The sequence below is a fragment of the Rhinatrema bivittatum genome, chromosome 6 (genome assembly GCF_901001135.1).
Source record: "Rhinatrema bivittatum chromosome 6, aRhiBiv1.1, whole genome shotgun sequence".
Classification (NCBI taxonomy): Eukaryota; Metazoa; Chordata; class Amphibia; order Gymnophiona; family Rhinatrematidae; genus Rhinatrema; species Rhinatrema bivittatum.
Genome location: NC_042620.1, coordinates 307,477,583 through 307,491,666, shown reverse-complemented (window position 1 = coordinate 307,491,666; position 14,084 = coordinate 307,477,583). Strand labels below are relative to the sequence as shown.

General features: G+C 40.9%; 1 protein-coding gene across 1 annotated transcript; it reads left to right on the top strand.

Annotated features, from left to right (window-relative positions):
- Window positions 1-3,413: 3,413 nt before the first annotated feature.
- Window positions 3,414-13,882, top strand: LOC115094411 (cis-aconitate decarboxylase-like). The gene is made up of 6 exons (XM_029607439.1): window positions 3,414-3,533; window positions 4,170-4,224; window positions 6,857-7,044; window positions 8,356-8,448; window positions 10,483-10,688; window positions 11,952-13,882. The coding sequence occupies exons 1-6, from the start codon at window positions 3,513-3,515 to the stop codon at window positions 12,871-12,873; spliced, it is 1,485 nt and encodes a 494-aa protein (XP_029463299.1). The 5' UTR covers window positions 3,414-3,512; the 3' UTR covers window positions 12,874-13,882.
- Window positions 13,883-14,084: the final 202 nt, after the last annotated feature.

The following is a 14,084-nucleotide window of genomic DNA, read 5'->3' as shown; positions in this document are numbered from 1 at the left end:
AAGTCGTAAATGCAATTTCTATTACCAAGGAAGAAGACACTTTCTGAGATTGAGAGTCTCTCACATTTTGCTGGGGTTTTAAGAAAGTTAAGGTCATCTCCCTAAATCAAGCATGTTGTAGAAAACAACTACTTTTACTTCATATCCTAATATGAAATTACAGACTATACTCAAACGTTTTCCATGTTAGATTACACTTGTGATCTGATAATTGAGTATTAATCTATGAGTTAAGAGGAATGCCTAGATCTGCTGGACTAATGTCTTCTTTCAACCCAGTTAACTAGAACTTATTTGACTTCAAATATTCTCTGCCATTTCTCAACCAGTTCTTAAGTAGTTGGGGGATGATGCTGTTCATACATTCTTACTTTTCTCCTTTTTCCCTTTGCCCTTATAGACCGTCATGCAAGCTACCATGCCATCCACACAGGAGATAGTGTCATATACCTGATACCTATCTTTCTGAGTGTCTAAAATGAGAAAATAAATTAAGACTCTGTTGATTAAAAAGTGTTATAGAAAGTAAAATTATCTTTTCAGGTGAGACGGAATTTCCCCTTTATGGAGACTACTGCTCTTTGTCAAAACAGCGTTCACAAAACAAGGGTTCCTTTTGCATAAAAGATGGCCTTTACGCTTGTGAGTAGTTCTGCTAGAGCCAATAGACCTCCCTAGGCATATACAGTATAAAAGTGGGAAATCAGTCCAAACCAGAATCAAGCAAAGCTCAATCCGGCTCAAGTTCAAGAAATAGTTTGGCATCCCCCACATTTGCAATGAATATGGGGAAATATTTGTCCTATGTCCATGTAGATTGTGATGGAATTGTCAATTTACAGGACCCTGCAGACCCTTCAAATTGGATGAGCCTTCTTGGATTCAGTAGTGCTGAGGTCTGATTTTCATCACCTTCAAACTGGTGTGCAGTAGGGATGTGAATCATTTTTTGATGATTTAAAACAATCGTCAGATATATTTTAAATTGTCAAAAATCGTTAGAGCCACGATACAATAACAATTCCCCCGATTTATCATCAAAAAATCGTAAATCGGGGGAGAGGGAGGGCGGGAAAACCGGCACCCTAAAACCCACCCCAACCCTTTAAAATAAATCCCCCACCCTTCCAAAGCCCTCCAAAATGTTTTAAATTACCTGGGGTCCAGTGGGGGGGGGGGGGGGGGGTGTCCCGGCGCGATCTCCCGCTCTCGGGCCATGGCTGTGTTAAAAGAAATGGTGCCAGTGGCCCTTTGCCCTTACCATATGACAGGGCAAAGGTAGCGCCGGCGCCATTTTGGTTCCTGTCACCCGACGTCACGAGTACAGGAGATCGCTCCCGGACCCCCAGGGACTTTTGGCCAGCTTGGGGGGCCTCCTGACCCCCACAAGACTTGCCAAAAGTCCAGCTGGGGTCCGGGAGCGACCTCCTGCACGCGGGCCGTATTGTCAATATTCAAAATGGCGCCAGCGCTACTTTTGCCCTCACTATGTCGGCCCCCTGCCCCTCATTCCCTAAAGTATCACAGGCCTGTGATACTTTAGAAAATGAGGCCCTATGTTTATTAGTTGTATTACATTAAGATGATGTGCCTGGTTATTTTTAATTTCTTATTTACTCTTTTACTTATCAGATTGCGATTAGCTGAGAAACCAGGGACCTTTCTTATTTCTCTAAAAAATTATCACGTAACAGTGCTTGGCATACAAAAATGGGCATAAAACTTTAAAAAAACAGAATTACTTTTGTATAGCAATTATTTCTGTATATTTAACTAGTACATAGATGAGGGGTTTTTTTTAATGCTTATAAGAATAGCCTTGTCCAAATCTTGCTTTGTGATTCTCACTGGAAAGGTTTGTTTTAGTTTACTCTTACCCATAGATAATATCCCACTTAGGGCTCCATTTACTAAGCTTTCTCCCCTTAGACATGGGGGGAGGTACTGCAATTTTCAAAGGTTACCCACAGAAATGGCCTTCTATAAAACTGCCTGCTCAATACTGGGCTAATTTTAAAAGCCCTACGTGCGCCTAAACTGAGAGATACGCCCATGGCCGTTTTCAAAGAACCGCAGCCATGGGCTTATCTCCCGGTACACACGGAAAAGCTGCTGGAATGGACTGGGAGGGAACTGGGGAAATGCCCGACCACATTGCCGCACGGATGCTATAAATCCACCCCCCCCCCTTGCGCATGCGAGCTGGCACTCGCCGATTTAAAATTGGGCACGCATGTGTGAGCGGGTAGCTGATTTTCTAACATGCGCGCACATGGACGCCCGTGAGCATGTTATAAAATCTACCTTTATATGGGTAAACTTGCTTGCACAGGGCCTATTTGCATGCGCATTTTCCCAGCTTAAGTGGAGGCATTCCTGGGGGCAGTGCTGGGGAGAGGTTTGTACTGACGGGCATGTATTTTGTTTTTCAAAAATATGCACGTAAGATTTCTAGAAAAAAATTCTGCACACAATTTGGCAGGTGTAACTCTGTGACTAGGCTTGGAGGAATACATTTGAAAGCAAACATATATGCATAAGTTCATTTTGAAAACTGATCATTTTTAAACATTTATACCAACTCTTATGTGGGCAGTTACAAAATTACCCCCAAAATGGGGAAAAAAATACATAGTAGAAAATGGAAAATCCTCATTATCCTAGTAGCAAATAGAAAATCATCGTATGGAAAATCATACCACTGAAGAGATGGGTTTAACATCTTAAATCCCAAAAATACAGGTTATTGATAGTGTACAGGATTATGCTTTATGTGTTAAACATTTTAAAAACAAAAACTCATTTTTTTTTCTCCGTCCTCTGCAGGCAATATTTTGCCAGTTTTCTTGATCCTCACTGAACTATGCTGCATTAGAAGCATTTCACGCAAATATTTCGTTCACTATTAATTTCTGACAACCATTTGCTGAAACTAGATTCAGACTGTAATGCATTCAGAATGTTAAATGGAATCAGCGGTCATTAAATCAACTCATATTACTATCAATGGTAATGTGACTAAAACAAATCTGGTGCTACAAGATGTGACTGTTTGGATTTGTTTGTCACAAGGATCAATTTCTTTTACTTTATTTGCAATAGTAATGTATGCAGAGGTTTGTACTACGAAGTCTGCGTTCTACACCTCAGGGAAGGAAGTAGGGTTTTAAAATGAACTTTTCCCTAAGGCCACTGACACATGGGAATCTCGCCCTCTTTGATAGACTAGTGAGGGGAGATTTGCTGGAAGTTCCCTCTCGGATCTTTGATTGCCTTTTTTTTTTTTTTTAAGTATTTTACTTCCTTTCTTTCCCAAGAGGAAAGAAACCAACCAATCCAGCTTCGCCTCCTTTCCACCTGCTTTAACCCTGATGTCATCATTCTTGATACGTAGCTGGAGGCTTCCCCAGCAAAGTATATAAACACTGGCAGGGAGCCTCTCTACCAGCAGCACTCAGAGCTAACAAACAATTCCTCAAGCAGAGCACAAAGACAGACTGCAGTATACCAAGATGTGGTCATCAGCTTTTCCCGTAAATACAATCTTACTTATTGCATGGTGTCTTGGTTATAGTTCTGTTTATGTTTGTGTGTTAGAAAGAAACTTTAAAAAGTTAGCATTCCTTTCAGGTTCTCAGTTTGCAGTGCACCTCTTTCATTCTGGTGTTGTCTATTTCTTCTCTATTCAACAAATACTGTATCTCTCTTGTTTCATATATTTCGTAATCTTTAATTTTTGTTATAGTAGTATGTTTCTTGTTTTCATTCAATTTCTGTCAGATTATGTTACGATCAGTTTAAAGGTCATAAAAAAAAAACCCATGAAATGTATTTTTGGTATGTTTATAAAGTCTGATTTCTAACGTTTTCCTTTACTTAAACTATTTTTATAATATTTATAATTTAAGAGGTAAAAGTGTATGTGTGTATGTGTATATGGTACCTGAGTATAATTCACTATGACAAGTCATAAAAAGCAGCAGGTAAACCAACAACTTAAATTAAAAATTAATAAAAAATATACCTACATATATATACATATTGCAGTTGGCTTATATAGTACTTATGACAACATAGTAATTTGATATTGAGAAAAGTACAGCAGCTTTTTTATGGATACAAATGGAATAAAAGTGGTAAAAAAGAAATGTTCTCTTTTCTCTCTCTAGAAATCACACAAACTCTTTGTACTTTCCCGACAACTACACAAAACAGCTGTTGAAGGTATGTCTGTGCTTTGTGTCAAAAGAATCTTTGTTTTTGGAACAAAACCTTTCATGTGTATTGATATCTAAATGTAAATGCTTTCCATAATACTGGATTATCATTTATTTTAGTTTTCTAGGATGAATCGAAATTTAGAAGTAAAAAAAGGCCCAATAGGTTTTATTTGGTATCCACTAGCTATTCAGAGCAATTAGTTTTTTGAATTCAGTGCGAATTCTATCCATTACACTCATTCAATAAAAAATATGAACACTGAGATCTGATACCCAGAACAAACTATAGCTCATGTCTTGGTTTTATTATGATTGTAGCTATGTTACTTGCCTAAAGTAGTAAATAGTGCAGGCTCCCAATGCTATTAAATAAATAAAAAGGCAAACTAGAATTTAAATATATACAATTGTTGAGAAAAATCAAGCATTCTGAATAGACAGCAACATGTAACCATATGTCAAAATCTTTTGCTGTACAGTGTTAACAATTTAATTATTTGGAAGAATTTAAAAAACACTGCATCGGTCTGTAGCATAACGCAAGAGCCATATATTAAATTGCACTCTATTTTGTGCAGCAGCATCAATTTCATGATCAGTACTTCTACCTATGTAAATAAAGCTGGTAGAAAAAGTCCAAAAAACTTTCCCATGAACAGGCTTACAGCAAAAATTTCTATACCACATTGAGGAGTCGTAATATTTTTTGTGAAAACTAGCCTGCAAAGCCATTTTTGCATGTTGGTTTTTTCCTAAATTCATGATTAATGAGATGCTTGGCATGATATTATGTCATGAGGGCTCATTAATTTTGAATCTAAATGGAGTTTTTCATATAGTGAACTACACACATAATTTTATTGGAGCAAGAGCAAAAACCGGTGCGATCGCTGCCGGTTTCGCACCCAGTAGCGCCACCATAGAAGGTGTAGCTATTGGGCGCGAACTCGGACACGAAAAGGGCCTTACCTTTCCGTCGTCCGCGGCGTCTTCGTGGAGTCGCCCCGGTGACACCCCGATTCCACCTCTTCCGGTGCCGACTCCACCCCCATTTTGGTATCACACGCAATAAGGTACAGACTTTTTGCGTGCGAAACGTCCCTTATCGCGTGCGATCCCTCTGGAAAATGAGGCCCTAAGTTTGTTAGTGCATCGGTCTCCAAATGACACTAACATGTATGAATAATACAATCTTTTTAAAGAATGTCATCAAATTATATACTCTGGGCAATCCATTTGCTGCAGTGTCAATCCTGTGTTCTTAAAGGTAAATTTCAAAGCTCCGAGTGGGCGTCCATGTGCACGCGGTTGCCGTAGCACACATGGACGCAGCAATTTTATAACAAGTGTATGTCAACATGTGCAAGTTATAGAATCCACTACCTGTGCGCACAATTGCCTCTCATGTGTGTAAGTGGGGGGCATTTCAGTAAAGGCGCGTGGCGACGCGAAAGGCCCAAATCCCAGTTCTCTCCAAGTCTGCTCCACTAAAGGAGCAGACTTCCTAAACCACCTACCTAACCTACCTCCCTTTTACTGAACTAGCTCCAATCCTAAAGCCCTGATAACTACTGTAGATTTGTTTTCATATTTACCTGCATTCCGGAGCGGCAGCAAGTTGCGCCGGTCGTGGTTGCCGGCATGCACTTCAGGACGACAGTACCTTAATGGCGCTGTCCCGGCCCGCCCATGCCCTGTTCATGCCCTGCCCAAACCTCGCCCCTGGCTCACATCTTTTACAAAACTCCTTTTCAATGCATGCACCGAGAGATACACGTGTGGCTGAGGGCTTTTGAAGATCTGCGCGGTGCGCGTGGAGCCCAGCCGAGCACATATCTCCCCTTTTCGCTGCGCGTAAGGCTTTGAAAATTAGCCCTTTATTGAGTAGGTTAGACCAGTGTTTCCCAACCCTCTCCTGGAGGCATACCAACCAGACACGTTTTCAGGATTGCCACAATGAATATGTATGAAATAGATTTGCATACCTTGGGGACCCAGGTTATGAAAATCTATCTCACACTTATTTCTTCTGGCAATCCTTAAAAAAACCCCAAATATCTAGGCATCTCCAGGAGAGGGTTGGGAAACACTGAGATAAATGCAGCAAATTAGCATACACAGCATTATCACTGAAAACTCAACCGCATTGCACTTTGCCATCCAGTTTATTGTAGTCGTGAAGTACCTAATGCTGCACCATAGTTAAATACTATGATCTAGATTATATAATTCACAACCCTTTCAGGTGTGACCGCCTCCCATCGCATAGCTCTATCAACCCCCCACCCCACCCCAAATTTCTTGTTGTGTTTGTAAGAGACAACTCTGTCAGTTCATTATTCGAAAAGAAGATCTTTAATGGATTGATATGGCTGCAGCATAGGTCATTCAATATAACAATTCAATTGCTATTCTATTTCGAAAACATGTATGTTATAAAATTGCTGCACCCATGTGCGTGAGCTAGCAAATGCACACATATGTGCTCAAGCGCACAGTTCTTGAGATTCACCACTTAGTCGGGGCGGGTCAACTCTTCTTTCAATCTCTTGCAAAAACAAATCACATCTGAGGGAACAATATGGATTTGGCCCAGTACATTCATTCTCCTCATCTTTTTTTCTTCTTCCTGGCAGTACTGGAAGGGAGTCCTCTGGAGGAGACCATCACTAACAGCTTTGCGTCATTCATCCATGGAGTCCGTTCAGATCATCTTTCTGACACCGTACGGCACCGGAGCAAGAGGATGATCCTGGACAGCATTGGGGTCGGCCTTGTAGGCAGCACCACCCAGGTGTTCAAGATCGCCCTGCAGTATTGCCAGGTAAGGGGGGATATGACCAGCAAGAACATCATAAATATTGCAACAGGTTACAGTAGTTCTCATTAACAAAAATAAACAATGGGGGCCCAATTTAACGTGATAACTGGAAAGATTTAATGCCAAGAAGATGTTATAATGGATATTTGCTTTCCTTTAACAATCTATGGTACAGTGATAATAACATAGCAAATGATGGCAGGTAAAGACCAAAATGGTCCACTCTATCTTCCCAGCAAGGTGTTTAGGATTGTAACAGCCACTTAGTGCAGGTCATCCCTATGCTTTCTGATTAGGGTTGTCACTACTACTTCAAGCAGGTTATCCTATACCTTAGTGCAACCATTTCACTGCTGGTTCGGGCTGAGCTGTCACTCTTGCTAGGTTGTCAAAGTGCTCCATTAACATTCTCATGTCAGCAGGGATCCTCTGTGCTTCTCCCATGCCTTTTTTTTGGTTTTGTTTCCACCACTTCCTCTGGAAGGGTATTCAAGATCTCTACCACCTTCTATGTGAAAAAAAATATTTTCTGGCATTGTTCCTGAGCCTACCCCCTTGGATCTTCTGATCCCTAGTTTTACAGTTTCCTTTCCATTGGAAAAGGTTTGTTTCTGGGGCATTAGTAATACATTTAAGGTATTTACATGTCCTTATCATGTCCGTCCCCCCCCCCCCCCCCCCCCCGTCTCTTCTCTCCTCTCGTTTATAAATATTTAGGTCCTCCGGTCTCATCTCACTTGGCATTTCGTACAAACATTGTACCACTTTTGTTGCTTTTCCCCCATGAGAGGCAAAGGAGCACCTTGGGTCAGCTGGAGCCATTTTGAAAAACGGAGAATGCTCCTGCCCCCAATAGACCATCAGGCTGTTAAGGAGATTTTTGTGGGACCTGGGGATGTGGGAATATCATTTTTAACAAAGAAGTCAGGTTTGTAAATGGGGTGGAATAGAAGGGAACTTTAGTTTGTAATATATTTTAGCAGGACAAGGTTTGGAAGGGGGATTTAGGAAAAGGGATCCTGCTAGACCCCCATGGATATTTCAGAAGAAAAGTTATGAGGGGTACTTGATAGGGAAAATCCAAAAATAACCCCAAAACAATGTTTGGCTGGAAATGGGCCAAAAAACAATGTTTTTTCCTCTGCACATATATTGTGACAATAATTTGACAATATGTCTGGTCTTTGGCATGTAGTGGTGAATCTCTTTAAAAGGGTAAGACTATCACATTCATGCTTGCAAGAAAAGAGCAGGGGTTTTGACTGTTTTAAATAACATTGCCCAAATATCTTACTGAGCTCTCCTTTCTCACAGGACATGTATTCTTCATCTGCCGTTAGCTCTGTTTATGGACAGAAAGGACTAAGGCTCTCCCCCACACTGGCTGCATACACCAATGGAGTCGCGGTAAGTCATATTTAGCCTAAAAAGTATAAACAATACCTCAATGCCTTTTAAAAGGGTAATGCTTTTACATTTTGCAGTTCTATGGTACCTGCTGCAGTGGGAGGATTCTGTGATGACTATGCTTATTTTAGGATCCTTACTCCTTATGGATATCCATTTACTTTGGAATTAGGGGGGGGGGGAGAGAGGGGTGTAACTCTGATCCTCAAGGGCTGTAAACAGATTTTCCGGTTTCATGGTATTTGCCATGAATGCTCGTGGGATATGCTGCTGTATTTGCACACATTTGGTCACTGACAAGGACTCATTTGCAATCAGTTTGGTTACCAGAAAACCAATCTGATTTGCCCTCAAGGCCTGAAACTGAACAATCGCCAATCCAAGTAACAAAAGGCTATGCAACATTCATTGTATTTGTATTTAATGGCAGTACTAGTTCAATAAGAAATATATGATTATTACTGTCAAATAAATTGTTATGGTCTGAATTTTGCAAATGAGCAGTGTTGGATAGGACACATAAAGCAGCAGCATAGAATCCCTGGGCAGTGCAAAGTTCTGTATCGGCTCTGGAGAAAAGTGTTGTAGGATGTAATAGGGAGAAAAAGTGGAAGGAAATGTTAGATAAAATTGCCTCAGTATTCAAAGCTTCCTAGCAGGATAAATAGTGACTTATCCAGGTAAAAGGTAGCTACTAAATATCCAGCTGTGCCTGCTGCCACTAAGTAGTTAGCCAGATATCCAGTGGGCAGATCAGTGCAGTACTACTTATCCAGCTAACTTACAGGGTCATTTATTAAACTGTGATGTGCCGTTATCGCGTGCATTTGGGCCTTATGGCACGAGATAAGGCCCTAACGCATGCCATACCAGCCGCATCACGGAAGTACTATTTAAATCAGGGGAAGGGGAGGAGTATGGGTGGGGTTTGGGCGGGGTTATGGCCTGGCAGCACTGAAGGCGACAATGTTTTGCACATTATTGCTGGCAGCACCCCAGGAAATAACAGTATTTAATTTTCATTTCATTTAATAAAATGTATTAATCGCCTAACACTAAAAAGGCCTAGGAGATGTACATAAATACATACATAAAATTGAATCATAACCAACACATAGTTTCACAGAAACTAAATATCAATATACCAAAAGACAAATAAAAATTCCATAATAATAAGTCATAGCCGTAAAAGTAAACATCATAATGAAACTCAAGATAAATAAATGAATCCAAATTGCTGATACATCTGCTATTATATATCACGCAGTACCTTTTCCCCTGTCGCTATGGGAGCGATTGTGTGCGGCACACAAAATCGCACTGCTGCAATGCGTCTGGCTGCACACTATTGAGCCCCCCCCCCCCACCCCTTTTCTTCCTGTGGGCCGTCGCTCTACTATATTAATTTCATGAGGCTAAGAGTAACAGGGCCCGTGAAATTAAAAACAGCGTTTCTCCTATGAACTACAAAGAAGTAACATTTAATTGAAACGTTACTGTAACTGTTATAAGGACTAACAAATGTTCAAAAGGATTAATGATTACTGGTGAACTCACAAGCAAAAAAAAAAATCATTATTGGGCCTATGATTACAAACCTGGCATTAAATAAACCCTGCTCACATGCAATGAGTTTTATGCCAATATATGAGGCCCATTGATAAGGAGATAAAAAATCTGTAACACGGTGTCTTTGAATTACTGCACACAAGTGGGACGTTTGGCTATTCTTTATGATTACTATTTGCTACATGGCTATTACCCCCCTATATAAATAATAGTGAGAGTTGCATATTCATTGCTTAAAATCTAACATAAAATAACTAGCAATTCTATTTACTACATCAAGAAAATCTTTCATAAGAGCCTGGCCCAGATTAGCCCAAACCTATCACCTGTAATCTTGAATTTCCTGAATGCGAGAGAGAAGGATCATAATTAGCCCATTAATTATTGCTCATTTGCATTCAGTCACCACTTTTTAGACTGGTGTGTATTGATAACTTCTCATCTATACTGCATTTCTTGTGGCAGGCTCATTCCATGGATTTTGATGATACCTGGCACCCTGCCACTCACCCCTCGGGTGCTGTGCTGCCTGCTCTCTTGGCTGCTTCTGAGATGTTTCCTGCAGATTCCAAACCGAATGGATTAGACCTCTTACTGGCATTCAATGTGGGCATCGAAGTACAAGGAAGGCTGATGCGTTTCTCAAATGAAGCCCACAATATCCCTAAGAGGTAAATGTATAATTGTATAGAGAATAGGAACCTGTGCTTAGGGCAGAATTAACTAGGAGAATTTAAAAGTTTGAAATTCTTCAAAGTTTGAAATTCTTCAATGTTCATTTGTATAGCAGTTGGAATTCCACTTTAAAACAATTAAATTGAAAATCTTTTTAAAGTGCTTGAACCATATTGAAAATCCACAAAATTTTGGGGCGGATTTTCATACTCCGCGAATAGGCCTACTTTTGTTTGCGCTCCAGGCGCAAACAAAAGTACGCTGGATTTTAGTAGATACGCACGGAGCCGCGCGTATCTGCTAAAAACCTGGATCGGCGCGCGCAAGGCTATCGATTTTGTATAGCCGGCGCGCGCCGAGCCGCGCAGCCTACCCCGTTCCCTCCGAGGCTGCTCCGAAATCGGAGCGGCCTCGGAGGGAACTTCCTTTTGCCCTCCCACCTTCCCCTCCCTTCCCCTACCTAACCCACCCACCTGGCCCTGTCTAAGCCCCCACCTTACCTTTGTCGGGGGATTTACGCCTCCCAGAGGGAGGCGTAAATCCCCGCGCGCCAGAGGGCCTCTTGTGCGCCGGGCCGCGACCTGGGGGCGGGTACGGAGGGCGCGGCCACGCCCCCAGACCGCCCCGGGCCATAGCCACGCCCCCGTACCCGCCCCCAAAACGCTGCCGACACACCCCGAAAACGCCGCGACGACTGGGACCGCCCCCCGACACGTCCCCGACACACCCCCCTCAGAGAACCCCGGGACTTACGCGAGTCCCGGGGCTCTGCGCGCGCCGGTAGGCCTATGCAAAATAGGCTCACTGGCGCGCAGGGCCCTGCTCGCCTAAATCCGCCCGGTTTTGGGCGGATTTAGGCGAGCAGGGCTCTGAAAATCCGCCCCTTAGTGTTTATGCTGATATACCAACTTAATATGCATTTTCTACACAGGTAAAAATAGATTTCATAAAAATAACTAACACGTGGCCACAACAGTTTTTATAGGATAGAATTTGGGTCTTTACATATATTACAGGTATTAAAATACCAGACTAATATTGCACTTTGGAGCAATGTTGTCTCTCAGTTCTATGGACATCAGGAGCTCTAAATGTGACCTGTGATTTCTCAAAATAATTATTTGATGCATCATATAAAATATATTTTATAAAACTGAAGTTGCAGTTTGCAGTTACCAAAGAGTGAGCTTTTATTGAAAACATAAAGCTGTGTTCTTTTTGCATTGACATGATTTTTTTGTTTTGCTTTCATAATTCAGGTTTCATCCTCCCTCGGTTGTTGGCACCATGGGTAGTGCTGCTGCTACTGCCAAACTCCTTTCCTTAAACAAGGCTCAATGTACCCATGCCTTGGCAATAGCAGCTTCCTTGGCAGGGGCACCTATGGCAAATGCAGCAACCCTAGCCAAACCTCTTCATATTGGAAATGCGACCCGCCTTGGATTTGAAGCAGCACTCCTGGCTGCCCGTGGGATGGAGGCTAACCCTCTTATTTTGGATGATGTTCCTGGTTGTTCTGGATTCAGTGCTTTCTATGGTGACTACAAACCCAGAAAAATGGCAATGCTAGAAGAGGACCATGTCTTCCTCTTAGAGGATCAGGATATTGCTTTCAAACGCTTCCCAGCTCATCTTGGAATGCACTGGGTAGTAGATGCTTCCCTCTCAGTCAGGAACAGGCTTATTAACCATATTGGGTCATTTAATCCCTCTGTTATACGATCTATTCTTCTTAGAATCCCAGCTTCCAAGTACATTAACAGGCCTTTCCCAGAATCTGAACACCAGGCTCGGCACTCCTTCCAGTTCAATGCCTGCACTGCCCTCCTGGATGGGCTTGTAGACATTGACTCCTTCAGTGAAAATAGCCTCAACAAAGAGGATCTGCAGAAACTTCTAGGCAAAGTGATTGTAGAACATCCTGCAGATAATGAAGCCAATTTTGATAAGATGTATGGAGAAGTAGCATTGCTTCTGGAAAATGGGGACATCCTGACAGGCAAGTGTGACACTTTTTATGGACATTGGAGGAACCCACTCAGCAGAGAATCACTTCTCCAGAAGTTCTACTCCAATGCTAGCCATGTGCTCCAGGAAAAGCAAATAGAAGCTATAATCAAGATGGTAGAGAACATAGAGAACCTACCTGATAGCTCCCATTTGGCTACATCTCTTCAGTAGATTAAATGTTGGTTCATTGAAAATCACTATGAAATATTTATAATAAACTTTTGGCATGGGCGCTATTTATAAACCCTTTATGAAATACGAATGTTAAAAGTACCTTTTTCACATATTTAGAATATGAGATACACATTGTCAAGTATATTGTATTTCTAAAGAAAGTATTGACCTGAGAAAACCTGCCAGAATTGACAGACCTTGTTAGTCCATACTTAGTTTATTCAAATATACAGTAGATGCATATGATAGACTAAGTTGGAAGCCCATGTGTTATTATTCAATATAACAATAACTGTTTTATCAAATGAAACCAAGTTCACTAATATGATTCAAGAAGCTCTGAATTTGTCTTGTCAAGTTTTGCTAAGATCAGCACCTGTGAACTTGCAATTAAGACTGTACTGCAATGGGCTACCCACAAGCAATCACTGCTATTTGCTCAGAAATCTGAGAACCAAGCCAGAATGATACTGTGACTTTAGAGTATATTATTTTTCTTTGCTGTAAATAGATGTATTGTAAATAAATTCCATAAATTATATAGGTATCACATTTTGTGCTAGGTCAATTTGATTCATATGTAGTCTCATGGATCACAAGAAAGAAATGATTTATTTAATGAACAGCCTATGATTCTAAAGAAGATGACAAAGTGAAGCTTCGATGTTTGAAAAATATACCGCATTTAAAATATTAAATGGAGCTTTGGACCACTTTGCCATCTAAAGACTGTGGGTTTATTACCTGCTTTGTAGCTTGCATATAAATGGATCACATTCATGCCTTTTCAGTATTTAAAAAAAAAAAAAAGCATGTGCAAGTTTTAATGTTCACTGTTCTAATGTTATATTTATTTCATGTCTCAATAAATAACAGAACCTCCATAAGTTTCTCTGGTCCATAAACATTAAGCAGAATAAAAAATGCTCACTATCTTTACTGTAAAGCATATCAAACCTACTGTACTCTATAATAGAGGATTTGTATGTCATTCCTAACAATAAAGTGAATATTTTGATTCAGTCTCAGTTGGTTGCACAATGTTTCCATAGGAGAGACTCAAGTTCAAGTCAAATATGAAGCATTAGAATAAGAGACCTTTATGATCTTATATGTTCATGAAAATGTTCTTTTTTAATTCTTTATTTATGCATTTAAAAAAAAAATACACGAGAATACACTTCTGACAGAAAATTGAGACTACAAGA